The sequence below is a fragment of the Mirounga leonina genome, unplaced genomic scaffold (assembly GCF_011800145.1).
Source record: "Mirounga leonina isolate KUSES-001 unplaced genomic scaffold, KU_Mleo_1.0 Mir_129, whole genome shotgun sequence".
Taxonomy (NCBI): domain Eukaryota; kingdom Metazoa; phylum Chordata; class Mammalia; order Carnivora; family Phocidae; genus Mirounga; species Mirounga leonina.
Window position 1 is genome coordinate 8,332,088 of NW_023270323.1, and position 19,151 is coordinate 8,351,238.

The 19,151-nt window shown below is 36.2% G+C and overlaps 1 protein-coding gene across 4 annotated transcripts in view; it reads left to right on the top strand.

Annotated features, from left to right (window-relative positions):
* The first annotated feature begins 4,128 nt into the window (after window positions 1-4,128).
* SNCA (synuclein alpha) overlaps window positions 4,129-19,151 on the top strand; it is a 147,903-nt gene continuing 132,880 nt past the window's right edge. The window contains exons 1-3 of one of the 4 annotated variants that reach the window (XM_035004510.1): window positions 4,129-4,210; window positions 5,789-5,934; window positions 15,136-15,177. In XM_035004510.1, coding sequence (XP_034860401.1) covers window positions 5,814-5,934; window positions 15,136-15,177 — 163 coding nt within the window. In that variant the 5' untranslated portion in view covers window positions 4,129-4,210; window positions 5,789-5,813. The other 3 variants (XM_035004513.1, XM_035004511.1, XM_035004514.1) reach the window with 3 other exon arrangements.

Consider the following 19,151-nt stretch of genomic DNA (forward strand, 5'->3'; position numbering starts at 1 on the left):
AAAAGTATCTTTATTAACTTCATTTCTTTTTTTGTCCTTAGAGTAATTCCATTTCCTTAGGAATACAGAGCTAAGAGACTATAAGTAGAATATAAGCAATGTCACTCTTGATAGCACCAGTAATTAAAAGTTTATTGAACGTTTACTGTGTTCAAGATGCTTTGAGAGGAGAAAAGAGGAATAGAATATAGAATTATAAATATAATTCTAAGTGACCAAAAACTGACTTACAATTTCCTTTCTCCCTTCTTCTTTTTCTTTTCTTTTCTTTTTTTGTGGGTGATGAGAAATCATCTTTCCCTATTAAGAATTACCAACGTAGAAAAGGCAAAATTTCAAATATGAATGCTCTGTTTTATAATAGCTTAAGTTCTTCTTGATTTCTATGGTCAAATCTAAATCCAAAGGCTATTTCTTTTTTTTCTTTTTAATTTTTTTTATTGTTACGTTAATCCCCATACATGACATCATTAGTTTTAGATGTAGTGTTCCATGATTCATTGTTTGTGCATAACACCCAATGCTCCATGCAGAACGTGCCCTCTTTAATACCCATCACCAGGCTAACCCATCCTCTCACCCCCTCCCCTCTAGAACCCTCAGTTTATTTTTCAGAGTCCATCAACTCTCATGGTTTGTCTACCCCTCCGATTTCCCGCCTTCATTCTTCCCCTCCTGCTATCTTCTTCTTCTTTTTTTTTTTCTTAACATATATTGCATTATTTGTTTCATAGGTACAGATCTGAGATTCAACAGTCTTGCACAATTCACAGCACTTACCAGAGCACATACCCTCCCCAGTGTCTATCACCCAGTCACCCCATCCCTCACACCTCATCCCCCACTCCAGCAACCCTCAGTTTGTTTCCTGAGATTAAGAATTCCTCATACCAGTGAGGTCATATGATACATGTCTTTCTCTGTTTGACTTATTTCGCTCAGCATAATACCCTCCAGTTCCATCCACGTCGTTGCAAATGGCAAGATCTCATTCCTTTTGATGGCTGCATAATATTCCATTATATATATATATACCACATCTTTATCCATTCATCTGTAGATGGACATCTTGGCTCTTTCCACAGTTTGGCTATTGTGGACATTGCTGCTATAAACATTGGGGTGCACGTACCCTTTCTGATCCCTACTTTTGTATCTTTGGGGTAAATACCCAGTAGTGCAATTGCTGGTTCATATGGTAGCTCTATTTCCAACTTTTTGAGGAACCTCCATACTGTTTTCCAGAGTGGCGCTAACTGCTAGGATAAATGAGGCAGAAGAGAGAATCAGTGAGATAGAAGACCAAAGGCTATTTCTAACAGAACTGGGTCCCACCTTTTTCCTCCCACCCTATACCACACCCAGTATGTAAGGTTTTAGAGAGAAACTGACAACTCAGGAGACAATTGTGCCTTTTGGAATGGTTCCTGCTAGATTATCTCAGCTCTGCTGCTTAAGAGCTAAGCAATTTCGGCCTTTTACTAAAATTCTTTGAGCTTCAGATTCCCTGATTATAAAAGGTACATAATAAAACTTAATTCACCCACTTGTTTTGATTAAATGATACAGTACCTTGGTCTTTTGTGAAGCATAAAGTACCATATAAAGGTGTTATGGTATCATGCTATGCTATAAGAATCACAAAAATATAACAGCCACTCCAAAATAATTCTCTCATTGGTCTGTCATGGGACCTAAGAATACACCCCTTTGATTTAAAGCACTAGCTTTCAAGGAGGTCCTTATTAAAATATAAACTATGTTCAACTATGTCATATGATACCTTAAATAATTGTCATAATAGTCTATCAAGGTAACTTGCAGTGATAGGTCACAGTTGAAAAGATATATTATTTCAGTAATAAAAGGAAAAAAAACCCAGAAGTAATAAAACGAAACAAACTGCTGATACATGCCACAACATAAATGAACTTCACAAATATGTTGAGTGAAAGGGGAAAATTTTTCATACTGTATGATTGCATTTTTGTGCAATTCTAAAATATGTACCCACTATAAAGGGCAAAAGGGAATTTTCTGGGGTGATGAAAATGTTCTGTTTTCAAAATGGTGTGGGTTACACTAATGCATGTATTTTTCAAAACTAATTTAAAGGACTATTTAAGATCTGATGATTTCACTGTATGTATATTATACATCAATTTTTAAAAAGACCATCTAAGTGTTATTGCGGATATTTTAAAACAGTTCTTGCATTTTATGCATAAAGGCTGAAATATTTACAGATGAAAGGATACATGTAATTCTTGGGATTTAGTAAGACATGAAGGGTGGTGATAAAAAATGGAGAGTGGGTGAGCATATAAATGAAACATGATTAGCCATACATTAAAAAACGGTGACAGTTGGGTGATATTCACATGGAGTCCTTCATTCTCTCAGCTTTTGTTTATAGTTAAACATTTTTCATAGTAAAAAGTTGAAAAAAGATGGCTCATCCACGTTCATCTCCTCATTTAAAAAAGAAAACTGTGAACAGAGGACATAACTTGTTCAAAGTCTCAAAGCCAGTCGGTAAACCAGTTCCTAAGTTTAACCTTCTTTTTCTGATTCCAAGAAACAAAATATGAGCATTTGGAAAGGCTGCTTTTAAAAAGGGCAGACCAATAGTGTAAGGACTTGTTTAAGCAGAATATGTATATATTCTGGGTCCCTGGTTCCTGTTTGTTTTGTTGTTGTTGGGTGTTTTTGGTTTCAAAGGGTTGTTTTGTAGATTTAAATTGCATTTTACTGTTGTTCTTGGGTTGTTGTTGTTGGGTTTTTTGGTTTCAAAGGGTTGTTTTGTAGATTTAAATTGCATTTTACTAATATTTCAGAACCCAAGTGAGTGCTGGGATATAGAAAGCATTTTTCCTACAAAAATAAATAAATAAATAAATAAATATAAACAAACATAAAACAAAACAAAACCAACCAACAAACAAAAACATACAGCAAAGACTTGTTTTTCCCTTCCAGTGCTAAAATCATTCTCCCAATTCTGGCAAAAACAGCAAATGCATTCTGTTACAGGGAGGAGCTTGGTTCTCCATTCTGGTGTGACCCAAGAACAGCTGTTTTCCCTCCAGCTCTGAAAGAGGTGAAATGTGTTAAGCAATGCAAAAATTGTCTTCAAGCCCGCGCATATGTCTGCGCGTCTGTGTGTGGGAAGGGATGTGTCGGGTGTCAGCTCCGAGGGCAACGTGAATCAAATGAGAAAGGTGAGTAGTGTGTAGAAGGGGCGAAGAAACTGGATGGACGTTTCAGGAGAATTAACCACGCTGGATTCGTCTCCTCCATCAGGCACTCGAGAGTGGAAAGTAAATTCCATTTCGAGAATGAAAACCTTAAGACCGCTTGGTATCGACGGCTGGGGAATATTTATTCCATGCTCCACTGATGGGAAAAAATCGGCGTCTGGCAACAGCTGATTGGTGGACAAGAAAATGGTGATAGTGGGGTGGGAAGAGGATTCAAGAGGCTCCTTCCTGCCCCAACCTGTAACTCTTCCTTACTAGTCTCCTCTCCATCCGCGGACCTTTTCGGGCTCATCCGAGATTAAGAGGTTACGAAAATCTGAGTGATATTTGAACAAAGGCATCCTTAACATCGTGTCCTACCACCGTTAATCAAAATTTCAGCGATCCGAGGGAAACGTGCTCTTGGTAGTACTGGTTGAGCACCTTTCCTGAGCTGCCTGCCTCCTTCAGTAGCCTCCCAAGAGGATGGCTCTATCTTTGGTGGTCGATCCCTCAGACCTCCACTCCACTAGGGTGGCTCGGACAAGGGGGTCCCGTGAGGAACCAGAGGGAAGGGCGGAGACGGCGAAGGAGGGGGGATGGGAAAGACGGAGAAACATCAGCCTAAGCCTAACAGGTCCAGATCGCCACAAGAGTCCCCTTGATCCTGAACCTGGGGTGAAGTGCAGAACACCCCCCCTCCCCGCCCCCCAGGCCCAGGCTGGTGTCTGAAGTTGGAGGTAGAGCCTCCCCCCGCCCCCATCCCCATCCGAGCAGAGGAGTGAAATGCACGCGGCTGGGAAAGCAGAGAGCGCCGGGAGAGGGGCGGGGAGAGGAGCTGACAAATCAGCTGCGGGGGCGGTGAGCGGAGGAGAAGGAGGAGGAGAAAGAGGAAGAGGAGGAAGACCACGACGACGAGAAGGGGACCCGAGAGAGGGGGTGAGAGACCGAGCGCGGCAGCGTGGGGCGAGGTGTGTGCTGGCTTCAGAGCAGACCCGAGCACCGAGCCTGGCCCTTAGCCTTCTTCGCGCTCTCTCCCTGCCTTCCCTTCCGACCCTCTGTCTCCTTCTCTCGGATCCAGCTGTGCGGGGGACGGGGAGTGGCAATTCGACGACAGGTTCGTGGGTTTGCCTCCCACGCCCCCAGCCTCTCATCACCGGGTTGTGCTGACAGCAGTCTCCTCTGGGGACCATCCTTCTCCTGCTGCCGCCTCTTCCCTTCCTGTGCGCTTCTTATTCTCCCTCTTCCCATTTAAATAATATTTGGGAATTTTTTTTTTTTTTTTTTAATTTTGTAAGGGGGTGGTTGAGAGGAATTGTAGTTGTGAGGATCAGAGGGACCCAGGTAAGTACCTATGGATCTAAACGGGCAGCTTTGGCAATACTGGAGGAAACCCGGGAGGAGAGGAGTCGTGGGCTTCTGGGAGGGAGGTTGTTGCTGCAATAAGGACCCGCTGTGTCGAGTCTCTCGGAGGTGGGTGCTTCTCTCTTCAGTGAGCTTGAGGAAAGTAAGTTGGTTGACCTGGCTTTCCTCTGGCATCCGATATTCCGTTCTTCTCGTCCCCAAAGGCTGAGAGGTTACGCTGCTTCTCCGGGGTACGCTTTTCCCTGGGGAAACGCGAGAATGCCAGGTGGAGCGTGAGCAGCCAACTTTTATTTCTCTTTTACCTTACATCCCCCAGTCCGCCCTCTGCGTTTTCTCGGTGAAGTAAGCAAGCTGTGTTTGGCAGATCATTAAGTGGAAGTGCTGGGAGGGCAGGTCAGCAGGTGGTAAGGGGTTAACAGGTGCGGGCGCCGGCTGGGTAGCGAGTTCACGCGCGCGGAGAACGCCCCCTCGGGTGGCTGGCGCGAGTCCGGAGACTGCTCCCGGCTGTGCACAGGCGCCTGCTCGGAGTACATAGCTGGGGGCGGGGGGGGCTGGTCGCGTGGATTAGGGCCGGTGCGTGTGGGCTCGAGCTTGAGCCACACCCAGAGTGAGTAGTTCTCTTCCCGCCCCTCTTGGTGATCAGCCAGTTAGCCCTCTTCTGGGATTCATTTGTAAGACTGTCCCTGACCCCATGCCTCCAGCTCCCTTTCTTTCCCTGTGATCTTTTAAACGTACTTCTAACTTACCTTGTCACCGTTTGGACTCTGGGAAGTTGAAAGAGGGTCCATCTTTTCATGTAACTACCCTTCGAAGATACAGTAAGCACAACTCAGATGATTCATCTTAATCCACGTTTAGGCAGCTAGACTTTTACTAGCCAAGATGGATGAGGGATGCTAAATTTTTAATGCAAAACCTAAAAAAAAAAAAAGGCTTTTTTTTTTTTTTTGGTCCAGTGGTTGAAATAAGAGTCTAAATAAAAGAGTCTCGCACTTTTGGGAGTTGTACTGATCTTTCAGTGGTTTTTATCTTGGGTGGTTCTAATTTTATTTTATTCTACCCAAAAGTTGTTGTTTGTTTGTTTGTTTATTTATTTATTTATTATGTTATGTTAGTCACCATACAGTACATCATTAGTTTCTGATGTAAAAGTTCTCATTGAAATTATATTTTGTGTTCTCCAGTGTGGTGTAAAGGAATTCATTAGCCATGGATGTATTCATGAAAGGACTTTCAAAGGCCAAGGAGGGAGTCGTGGCTGCTGCTGAAAAAACCAAACAGGGTGTGGCAGAAGCAGCAGGAAAGACAAAAGAAGGTGTTCTCTATGTAGGTAGGTAAGCCCCCCATGGCATCTTGATATTTATTTATGATTGATGGGTTAGGATGATTGATGCTCTAAATGCTGGTATTTCTTGATTCATTTTTGCATCATCACTTGTCAAAAGGATAAACTGAGTCCGAGGACTGTGTGGGTAGGTAAATGTGTATATTTGAGCTAATAGTAAAAAGTGAGGATAATCTTTTGTTTTCAGAATAATTTTTCAGTAGTACTTTGGACTTTTTAAATGAATGCTTCTGTGCATAAGGGACTATAATTCATAAAAAGTTTTTAAAACTCAGTCTCCAAAAATAATTAAGAATATTTTTAGGAATCGAAGTCGTTCATGGGCCTTTGATTTTTTTTTTTTTAATCATCGTGAATAATATTAGCAAATTTTAGTGTATTCATATTTTAAAATAAGACTTAAATATGGCCCTGGGATATGTAAAAAAAGACCTATTGTGGCCCTAAAAAGGAGAGGACAGAAAAGTCTTTGGTATAGTTCATCCTTGTGACCACTTGGTAAACTGAAGACTAATTGCTCGAAAAAGTGCTTGAAGGCTGTTGCTAATATCTCAGAGATATATATAATTCATTTATCAAATGACACACATACTAAATAATGAGATTGATGCTTATCTTTTCTACTTGTTCCTAAATTGCCACTTTGTAGTATTCATGCAGATCCTGACTCTCTTTTTCTTACCTTGAACTGTGCTAGGTTGGGTGTTACTTTACAATTCACTTCAAAGTCTTTGGGGAAGGAATAGACACATACATAGACAAACCCTCATCCACAGAGACACATGCATACACTCACCCTCTGCCCATTCTGCCTCTCCTCTTTCTCTTCTGCTGCTCTGAGCTCTTGCCCATTCTCTGGTGGCAGCAGGATGAGCAGGAAGATGGAGGATGAACTTGTTGGGTGGCATAAGGCACTACGCCTCTGTCTGTGGGTGGAAGACAGCTACACTGCCTCTCCAACATGGATGCACTGAAAAAGAGTTAGACTTGGAATAATTTTTATGAATGCCTCTCATATTTTTTTCTCATTGCTCATGGGCTCTATATTGGCTGAGTTTGCTACAAATCTTAAGTTAAATTATTCTTTCTCTTAAGACATATCTTCAGAAAATCATTGAATTGAAGAGTGTCACAAGAGGAAAAAATGACGAGTTAATTTCAAGTGTTTTTTTGAAGTGTGAGTTACATCTTTTTTAGAGGGAATTTGGAATACTGCATCAGTGATGTGCAGATAATTGATATCTTTATACTTGTCCTCAGTTTTCTAAGTTGTGCAAGTGTGTGCTTGCAACTATTCTTTGATTTCCATTATTTTATAATTTAGTAACTTTAAAGATTTTTTTTAGGATGCTAATATTTGTTCTATTAGTTGGTAGTGAGTCCAGAAACTATTGAATATTAATTTAATACATTCCTGTTTTCTATGTAATAAACAGGTTTTGTCATCTGGAAAACTTTTTGTTTTCATTGTCAACTATGTGTTTAGGCAAATAGAATGATTTTATTTTTTTGATATTCTGTTATTTGCTATTACATAAAATCATAATTTGTTTACATGTCACATGGATTTTTAGATCATCTTCAATATATATTGTGGTATTTTTTAAAAATTTTATTATGTTATGTTAATCACCATACTTACATCATTAGTTTTTGATGTAGTGTTTCATGATTCATTGTTTGCATATAACACCCAGTGCTCCATTCAATATGTGCCCTCTTTAATAACATGGTATATCATGGTATTTAACACATAGTGCATTCTATAAATTATTTATTGGTTGTGTTCTGAAGGATAGTTAAAATTCGAACTCAGACGCAGGGTTTAGGATGAAAACTGACCATGAGAAAGAGAGACTATATAGATCAGGAGTTGATAAACTTTTTCTGTAAAGCTCTAGACAATAAATATTTTAGGCCATAAGATCTCTGTGTCAATTAATCAGCTCTGCGGTTGTGGTGTGAAAGCAGCCATAGACAATAATTAGCTGTGATCCAATAAAACCTTAGTTACCCGAAACAGGTGGTGAGTTGATTTGGCCTATAGGCTGCAGTTCGCTGACTCCTGGAAAAGTGAAGAGAACATAGACTTGACGTCGCACAAACTTAAATTCTAGTCCAGGCTACATCATTTATTGCTTTTAGAATACTATAAAAGTTACTTAACATCTATGAGTTTTACTTCCTTCATTTGTAAAAATAAGATTTAGATAAATGCAATTACCTTGCAGAGTTTTTGTGAGAATGTCATGTGAGTAATAAAGCACACTTTAAAAAAAATTAAAGACTTTTATTTTTTGTAGCAGTTTAGGTTCACAGCAAAATTGAGAGACAAAGAACAGAGGTTTCTCATGTCCCCCCTGCCTCCACACATGCATGGCTTCCCCCATGATCTACATCCCCCACCAGAGTGGTACATTTATTAAAATTAATGAACCTACATTGACACATCATATTCACCCAAAACCCATAGTTGAAGTTTCACTCCTCGTATTATACATTCTCTGCATTTGGACAGATATATAATGAAGTGTATCCATCATTATAGTATCATGTAGATATTTTTGATGTCCTAAAATTGTTGGTACATCACTTATTCATTTCCTTCCACCAACCCCTGGCAACCACTGATCTTTTTTTACTACCGCCATAATTTTGCCATTTCCAGAATGTCATATACCTGGAATCATACACTATGCAGACTTTTAAGATTGGCTTCTTTCAGTTAGTAATATGCATTTTAGGTTCTTCCGTGTCTTTTCATGACTTGATAGCTCATTTCTTTTTAGTACTAAATACTAATTCCATTGTCTGGATGTACCACAGTTATCCATTCACCTACTGAGGGACATCTTGGCTTCTTCCAAATTTTGGCAATTGTGAATAAAACTGCTATAAACATCCATGTGCAGGCTTTTGAATGGACATAAGCTTTCAGCTCCTTTTGGTAAATACCAAGGATCACTATTGCTGGATCATATGGTAGGGATATGTTTAGTTTTATAAGGAACTGACAAACTGTCTTCCAAAAGTGGCTGGACCATTTTGTATCCCACCAGTAATAATGAATAACAGTTCTTGTTGCTTCACATCCTTGTCAGCATTTGGAGTTTCAAAATTCTAGATTTTGATCATTCTAACAGGTGTGATGTGGTAACTGATAGTTTTAATTTACATTTCCCAGATGACATATGTGGAGCATCTTTTCATAAGCTTATTTGTCATCTATATATCTTCTTTGGTGAGGTATCTGTTAAGGTATTTGGCCTGTCTTTTAATCTGGTTGTTTTCTTATTGTTGAGTTTTAAGAGTCCTCTGTATATTTTGGATAATAGTTCCTTTTCAGACATATTTTCTGCAAATATTTTCTCTCAGTCTGTAGCTTTTTTCATTCTCCCCACTTCCTTTCATGGAGCAGAAATTTTTAATTTTAATGAAGTCCAGCTTGTTGATTCTTTATTTCATGGGTTGTGCTTTTGGTGTTATATCTAAAAGTCATTGCCATACCCAAGGCCATGTAGGTTTTCTCCTATGTTATTCGAGGAGTTTTATAGTTCTGTATTTTATATTTAGGTCTATTATCCCTATTGTGTTAATTTTTGTGAAGGGTTGTTGTCTCTTCTTCTCCTTCTCCTTCTTTCTTCTTGCATGTGGATGTCCAGTTGTTCCAGCACCATTTGTCAAAAAGACTATCTTTGCTTTTTTGTATTGCTTTCACTCCTTTGTCAAAAATCAGTTGGCTATATTTATGTGGTTCTATTTCTAGGCTCTCTATAATGTTCCTTTGATTTACTTGTCTATTCTCTTGCAATTATCACACTGTCTTGATTACTATAGCTTGATAATAAGTCTAAAAGGCAAGTAGTGTCAGACCTGTGATTTTATACTTCAATATTATCATGGCTATTCACAGCTTTTTGCCTCTCCACATAGACTTAGAGTCTGTTGTTATTGACAAAATAACTTGCTGAGATTTTGATTAAGATTGCATTGAACTATAGATCAAGTTAAGAGCTGACATATTGACAGTATTGAGTCTTCCCGTCCATGAACATAGAATATACCTCCTTTTATTTAGTTCTCTGCTTTTGTTCATTAGAGCGTTGTAGTTTTCCTCATATAGATGTTGGATATATTCTGTTAAATGTACACCTAAGTATTTTTTTTTTTGGTGGGAATATAAATTTATTGTGTTTTAAATTTTAAATTCCATTTGTTCATTGCTTGTATATATGAAAGTGATTGACTTGTGTTTATTAACGTTGTATCCAAGAGTCTTACAAAAATTAGTGGGTTTTTTTGTCATCGTTGATTCTTTACAATTTTCTACATAGACATACAAGTCATCTGTGAATGAAGATCATTTTATTTCCTCTTTCCCAACCTGTATACCTCTTATTTCCTTTTATTATCATATTGCACTGGCTAGGATTTCCAGTAGGATGCTTGCCTTGTTTCTGGTCTTAGTAGGAAAGCCCTAGTTTCTTGCTATGAAATATGATGTTATCTGTAGGTTTTTTTGTAAATATTCTTTATCAAGTTGAGGAAGTTCCCCTCTATTCCTAGTTTACCAGAAGTTTTTATCACAAATAGATGTTGCATTTTGCCAAATGTTTTTTCTGCATCTATTGATATGATCACATCATTTGTCTTTATCTTGTCATTGTGATGGATTACTTTAATTAATTTTTGAATAATGAACCAAACTTGCATACCTGGCATGAATTCCACTTGGTTATGAAGCATAATTCTTTTTATACATTGTTGGATTTGATTTGTTAATATTTTGTTGAGGATTTTGTAAAGCACACTTTTATATATAGGAGCCATGGTTGTTATTATCAAATAAGCTGTCCAACAGAATAATTACTTTGCCAACATATTTTCTTTTTATCTTTTCATTCGTCATTACAAAACTCACAAATAACTGGGGTGAAAGATTGGAAGTGATTATAGAAAGTTTTCTAACTTCTATATGGCTGAAGATATTTAGCACACTGTTTTCTTAAACCTAATGAAAAAAGTAGTATCATTCCTTTATAATATTATATTTTGGGCAACTATCTTTTAACTAATTGAGGAACTACATAAGAATCAGTGTTATTTTATGATTTTTTTGTGATTTTTTTATACAAATTTTCAATCTATATACTTCAATTTAATAAATAACAATTATCCCAATCAAATGGCTTAGAAGTTATAAATTTAGAGTCCAATTGAAAAGCAAAACAATTTAGTTTTCTTTATATAATGCCAAGTATATTCCCTATGCTGTACTTTTCATCTCTGTGACTTATTTATTTTGTAATTACAAGGTTGTACTTCTTAATCCACTTCACCTATTTCACCCATCCCTCACCCACCTCCCCTCTGGCAACCACCAGTTCTCTGTTTTTATGTTTCTGTTATTTTTGTTTTTTTGTTTTGTATTTTAGATTCCACATATAAGTGAAATAATATGGTACTTGTCTTTTTCCATCTGACTTATTTCACTTAACATAATACCCTCTATTGTCCATCCATGTTGTTGTTGCAGATGATAAATAAGATCTCATGCTTTTTTTATGGCTGAGTAATATTCCATTTGTGTACACACAATTCCATTTGTGTATACACACACACCCCCCATATCTTCTTTATCCAGTCATCTATCATTGGACATTTATGTTGCTTTCATATCTTGGCTACTGTAAATAATGCTACAGTAAACATAGGAATACATATGTTTTTTTGAATTAGGTGTTTTCATTTTCTTCAGGTAAATAATAGTAGAACTACTGGATCATATGGTATTTCTATTTTTAATTTTCTGAAGGACCTCCATACTGTTTTCCAGAGTAGTTACACCATTTTACATTCCCACCAACAGTTCATGAGGGTTCCCTTTTCTCCACATCCTCACCAACCCTTATTTCTTTCTTTTTGATACTCACCATTCTGACTGATGTGAGGTTATATTTCATTGTGGTTTTGATTTGCACTTATATGATGGTTAGTAATGTTGAGTATCTTTTCATGTGTCTGTTGGCTGTCTGTATATTTTCTTTTGAAAAATGACTCTTCAGGTTCTCTACCCATTTTTAAATTAGATTATTTGTTGTTTTTGGTGTTGAGTTGTATAAGTTCTTTATATGCTTTGGATATTAACCCCTTATCAAATATCTTATTTGCAGATATCCTCTCTCATTCACTAAGTTGTCTTTAATTTTGTTGATGGCTTCCTTTGCTGTGAAAAAGCTTTTTATTTTGGTGTAGTCCCAATAGTTTATTTTTGCTTTTATTTCCCATACCTCAGGAGACATGTGCATAAATATGTTGCTAAGATCAATGTCCAAGAGATTACTGCCTATGTTTTCTTTTAGGAGTTTTATGGTTTCAGGTCTGACACTTCAGTCTTTACTAGTTTGAGTTAATTTTTGTGTGTGGTGTAAGAAAGTGTTTCACTCTTCTGCATGTAGCTGTGCAGTTTTCTTATCACCACTTGTTGAAGAGACTGTCTTCCCCATTATATATTCATGCCTTCTTCATTGTAGGTTAATTGACCATATAAGAGTGGGTTTATTTCTGGGCAAAACCCACATTCTTAATTACAATGCTATCATTTATTATATGTTTTATTTTTATCAGAGGTCCTTAAATTATTCAAATGGAAACTTCTTAACTATATTTAAATTGTTTTATTAAACATAGATACTTTTCTTGACTGTTTAGTAAAAATGTAAATTTAGGGGCGCCTGGGTGGCTCAGTCGGTTAAGCGACTGCCTTCGGCTCAGGTCATGATCCTGGAGTCCCGGGATCGAGTCCCGCATCGGGCTCCCTGCTCAGCGGGGAGTCTGCTTCTCCCTCTGACCCTCTTCCCTCTCATGCTGTCTCTCATTTTCTCTCTCAAATAAATAAAATCTTTAAAAAAAAAAATGTAAATTTAAATATGCATCCAAATTTCACTTAATGCCTTATTTATGTATTTTCATAAAAATATTTAGTGAACATTTTCAACGTAGTCTTGTATATTCATTTAGGTCATTTTATCAATCGTATTATTGAAATCGTGGATATGTGCTTCTAAATTTTAAATAAATTTGGATATTGAAGCCATCTAAGACCAGTGTTTTATAAATTTGACCCTTGAATTAGAATTAGATCATGAGGGTTATTAGAAAATGCAAATATCTGTACCTGGTATTTCCTGAATATTTGAGGCTCTGACACAAAAGTCAGCATTTTCAACCAGCGCTCCCACCTGACTGGTTCTGCTGCACTCTCCAGTTTAAGGACCCAGTTCTTAGAGATTATTTAATTAATTCTATGTAGTCATCTTAGTGATGGGGAACCTGAGATTCCCTAATGCTTTTTTTCCTTTGTTTTAAAGTGTTTACTGTTATTTCTAACATGCTTAGGAAAGCTTTTTAAACCAGTGCATTTTTAAACTGAAGATTAGTACCTAGTTTAATCTCCAAATATAGATTTAAATATTTTCTCAGTTTTTATGCCCTCATTTCCTTATATTCTTCTATGTCTGATAGAAATAGATTATTTTACTTACAGGGTAGTTTTCAAATGAATCTCCAATCCACTGTTATTTTCTCCAAAAAAAAAAAAAAATTTAATTAAAAAGCTGGTGTAGAGGTGCCTGGGTGGCTAGGCTGATTAAGCATCTGACTTGATTTTGGCTCAGGTCATGATATCTGGGTCGTGAGATTGAGCCCCACATCGGGCTCTGCACTGGGCGTGGAGCCTGCTTAAGATTCTCTCTTTCCCTCTCCCTCTAGCCCTCCCCCCAGCTCTCTCTTTTTCTCAAAAAAAAAAAAAAAGACCCAACACAAAAAACAGCTAGTGTCACACTGAAAAATCCACCATCAGAGAGCTCATGAATAAAATTGTTAAACTTAGTTTTAATACATATTAATGAGCTATTTTTTTTAAAAGCTCTATTCCTCCTAAAAGTTTGCTTGGCTTAGTGGAAAGCGTATAGGTTTAGGGTCATATCAATATGCTAATATTGATATCAATAGCTAGTTATTGCCTGTGTGACTTTAGGCAAATCATTTTACTTTGAATTGCAATTTCTTCAGCTATAAAGTGGGCATAATTCGCCTGTATTAAGTGGATTAAACAAGATTAAAATGCCTTTTACATAATAGGTGTTCAATGAATGTTAATTTCTTCTTTTTCTTCCCTCCTACTTGAGTTTCATGGGTTGACTAACCTCTCTGCTCTCCTGTACTTTAGTATAGCTTCTACAGTTCTGAACCTAAGATCATCTTCCCGCCCAGCCCCAGTGTTATCTCACCTTTTATTTTTCCCTCTGTAAGTTGATTATTGAAGAGACTCTCTTCCCTATTGTATATTCATACCTCCTTCATTGTAGGTTAAGTGACCAAATAAGTGTGGGTTTATTTCTGGGCAAAATCCATTATTGAAGAGGGACACAAGGGGATAAAAAGTCCTCATTGGGAGGTGGAGCCACTGTGGAAAATGGTATGGAGGTCCCTCAAAAAGTTAAAAATAAATCTACCCTATGATCCAGCAATTGCACTACTGGCTAATTACTCAAAGAATACAAAAACACTAATTCAAAAGGATACATGCACCCCAATGTTTATAGCAGCTGTCAACACATGGAAATGTTGAATTACTATATTGCACACTTGAAACTACTAACACTCTGTTAACTAACTGGAATTAAAGTGAAAACTTAAAAAAATAACTCATCATTGTGGGTTAAATTTTTATTTTTTAATTTTTTAATTTTAATTTTAATTTTTTTTTAAGATTTTATTTATTTGACAGAGAGAGCGAGACAGCAAGAGAGGGAACACAAGCAGGGGGAGTGGGAGAGGGAGAAGCAGGCTTCCCGCTGAGCAGGGAGCCCGATGTGGGGCTCGATCTCAGGACCCTGGGATCATGACCTGAGCCGAAGGCAGACGCTTAATGACTGAGCCACCCAGGCGCCCCTGTGGGTTAAAATTTTAATTGGAAAGAACCTCCTGCTAGTTTTGCTTTCTTCTATTTGTTGTATGATTACTGGAATTCCTTGTTTTAGCTTTTACGCCCTCTAAGGATATTTTTCTATATGGGCTTCTAAAGATTGAGACTTTTTTTTATGAGTTGTATTTAAAACTAGCTAATCAGCAATATAAGGCCAGTTTGAGACTTATGTCTATGTTTTGAATTTGTTTTTATAGGCTCCAAAACCAAGGAAGGAGTGGTTCATGGTGTGACAACAGGTAAGCTCCATGGGGCCCATATCCAAGAATGATATTGAAAATATCTAGTAAACATTAATCATTGAGAATGTAATTGTAAACAGCCACTGTGTTCCTAGAGAAGTATTCTAAGGGAATATCAGCTTTGTTTAACTTTAATTCTTTATTAAATGGTTTAAGTAAGTAAATGTTTATTATAGATAAATAAAACAATATATTCCACTATCAAGAATGATGCCTCTGAATTGACCGGATATGTTTAATTTATGGTAATATCACATTTAAATATTCTGAAACATTGTGTCTTGGCAAACTGCTACCATAAATTACGTATAAGAATTGCCAGTTTTCAAAGGATTAATGTCAAATTTTCTGTACAGTATAATAAAGCATTCTGACATTAAACGATACTCAGTATAACATTTCCTTGATGATTCAGAAAACATTTTAAGAAACACCCTTGGAATGATCAGTGAAGTATTTATTGTATTTATATCTATTTGGCACGATTTTACCAAGAATTTGAATGGGTCTATAAGAAGATTGCAATAAATTAATATCAAAAATGAAAATTATGGTGGTGATGATGAGGAGTATGTTAGAGACCGAAAAATGAAAGGAGAACCAAAATTTAATAATCTTAAGAGCCCACAGACTTGCCGTGATTCAGTTACATGTTGTATGTATTCCAAGCTGCTTGACAGATGGGGTAAAACAGAATATATAATCAGAAATATAATTCATATGATCAGATAGCAGTAAATGTAATAGTGTCTCAGAAAAATACCGTCTTCCTATTACTGAATTATAAAATGGAAATGGAGAAAATCAAATGGGAGTATTACTACAGTTTTGTGGTTGATACCGTAACACTGGAGCCAGACTTCCTTGGCTCAAATTTCTGCTTACCACTTACGAGCTATGTGATTTTCTGCAGGATTCATAATCTTTTTGTGATTTAGTTTCCTCATCTGTAAAAGAATAAAGAGACTTAATGTGCACAAATACCTAGAATAATGAAATTACGTAGTGTGTATTATACAGGTGTTATTTATCATAGTGAATAACACCTGTATAATACACACTAAATGTTGAACAACATTTGTACAGCTAGAGGAGAAAAATATTTCATGACTATTTTATATGCATATACTTTTGAAAATAAATGAGGGCACAAAATGAAAATAGAACCTTTGAAACCGATTCTGCTAGAAGCTAGATTAAAGTATGCTGCCTGTATTTGCTCTGTTGCAATCCAATCAATACGTAATGCCCAGAACTAGGCAAGTACATGAACTGTGTTGACTTCTAGGGACTGTTTATAAATATGATGTTATTAAGCATGATTTGAATAAGACCTGGATAGCAGACAGTTGGAGACTGTACTGTCTGAAGAGCCTAGCTAGATTAATGGTATTCCATTTGATAGTCGAAGAATCCATGTGGTTTAGAAAGCGGGTAAGCTTGTGGCCAGATTTAGAGTCTGTGGTAAAAATTAAAGAATACAACTAATAACATCACTGAATGAAGACTGTGGAGATGGACTGCAGGGCTAACTGTTAACAAAGTCAGAGTTTTCATCTTCTCCACAATGAGTGTGTGTGTGTGTGTGTGTGTGTGCATTACTGAAGTTTGTACAATAAGGCAGCATTTTGTTTTCTGAAGAACAGTAGCCTGTCACTTTATGTTTCCCTAGTTTAATAATATTGAGAAACTTTGTGTATCATGTCTTCTTTAGCATACTGAAGAATCTGAGATATTCCATAATAAAGAAATTTTCATAATATGGTTTAGTCCAGGACTTCTCAAATTTATTTGACCTTATTTCAGTAGTTACTAGGATTGAGTGAAACCAGTGTTCCAGAGAGCACCATGGAAAATGCTGCTAAGCAGCAAGACCATGATGATTTTGATGTGGGTAATATTTACAGCCATTGTACCAATCAACTACCCTGGCAATAGCAAAGTATCAAAAATGTCATAAGTAGCCTGACTATGAGAAATGCAATGGGATAAATCTGCTGTAAATACCATCCTTCTCCCATATTAGGCAATGAGTAGGATTATTTAACATAAAATTCCAAATTCCAAGTATAAGGATAAATAAGTTTAAGATAATTACCTCCATGGTTAAGGAGAAGAATGGTTATTATACTTGGTCTAAAATGTTTATTTAGTCTACATAATATAAGTGCTAAATAAATGTTATTATTGTAATTAGTCTTAAAGCAGGGAAGTGAGAAACTATTATACAGTCTATAACATTATCCTCTAATGTCAAAAGAAAAATTTCTTCAAGATTCATCCCATTACTTATTTTTCAGAAATATAGACTTCAGTAAACTTAAGTTAGGCCAGGAGTTTTCTACCTAAAAAATTCCAAGAAAAAGAATTTCTCCCCATTAGATAATCTCATGATAAAATCTAAAAATCTCTTTCTTACACCTTAGCTATTTGATCTCAGTTCATTATTGTTGCAGTTGTCAACTTAATGCTATGCTATAGAAAATGTTACAGAAAAATATGAGAGTGTATTTAATCTGGATGTACTGAATGACATGTCTTTGAAGCTGCTTTAAAAAATAGATGTTGATAAAAGCTTAATTTTTTTTCTCATGAAAGTATGGTATAAATAATTTCCTATTACTGGAGATTTTCTGAGTTTTGGTTCTTATAAACAGAAATTTGTTACATGATAATGAACACAGCTAATTTCAACATGTTATAATTTATCAAAATGTTTTATAATATAAATTTATTTTCCTCAGATATATAATTTGTACAATTCAAAGCTAGATCTTCTTAATTTTATGATTGTGTTTAAGATCAAAGGTTAAATTTATTGTATCTATTTGAAAAGTTGGTGCCACATTTTCTTTCTGAAATTTTATTTTTGACTTAAAGCCAAATTAAATCTAATTATCAAAGTTAATGAATAAATTACACAAAATTCCTTTTAATTCATTCAAAATAATTTATTGCGTATCTGCTGTGAAATAATATAAAGAAAAATAACAGGATCTCTGATTTTAATGAACTTTAAATAGGCTGGTGGGGTGGAGAGACACACTGGGAAATGAATAATTCTGGCACGATGTAAACAGTTCCATAGCAGAGATGTATCTAAAATTTTATGAGATCACAGGAGGAGAAACAGGACACTTGTTGGGAGGAAAGGTTTTTAATATAGAATTTGACATTTGAGGTGGATTTTAACAGCAGCTCGAATTTGCTGAGTAAACAGATAGATATCTGAGAAGGATCAAAGCTTCTGGCCAGACAGAGCTGTATGAAAAAATTGAGAAAGACTGGCACATTTGGGGGAGAACATAAAATATTATACTATGATTAGTTGGGAGGAAAGTATCCTTTTTGATCCTGGTTATAAGGTCTTTTCCCTTAAAAATGAATATCATTTATTACATGAAAAATCTCACCAATTTGAATGTGTCTTATTTCCTTTTGTTTTGTCACCCTTTTGTTTGGCATGTCAATGAACAGAGAAATAGTGTAAAAGTCCTTAACAGGGGGCACAGGGCCTTAAGATGACTGGATAATCCACTAGGTAAACTAGTCCTATAGTACTCTTTTAAAATGTGTCTATCATTGCTACATGTACACTGTCATTTTGTAATATAACTAATTTACTTATTCTTACAATGATAAAACCTGATGAAATTATGATAAAGTACAAAGTGCATTTTACTGTGAAGTTTATGTGCATTAAAAATAAATTAATGTATATACATATACAAAGAATGGTCTAGATATTAGAAAAATAACCTTTCATGGCTGGTAGAAAAATAATCTGTAAAAAGATCAAAATTTATTCTTGTCTTTGAGATATTGTAACAATAAAAAGTTCATTTTTCAAGCAAAATTTTCTATTCATGTTCTTGGAAAAGAAAAAAAATGACAAGTTAAACCTCACAATTCACTATTTTTGAAGGATCAACATTCTGGAAATGTTTAAAAACATGAAATCTCCAGAACAG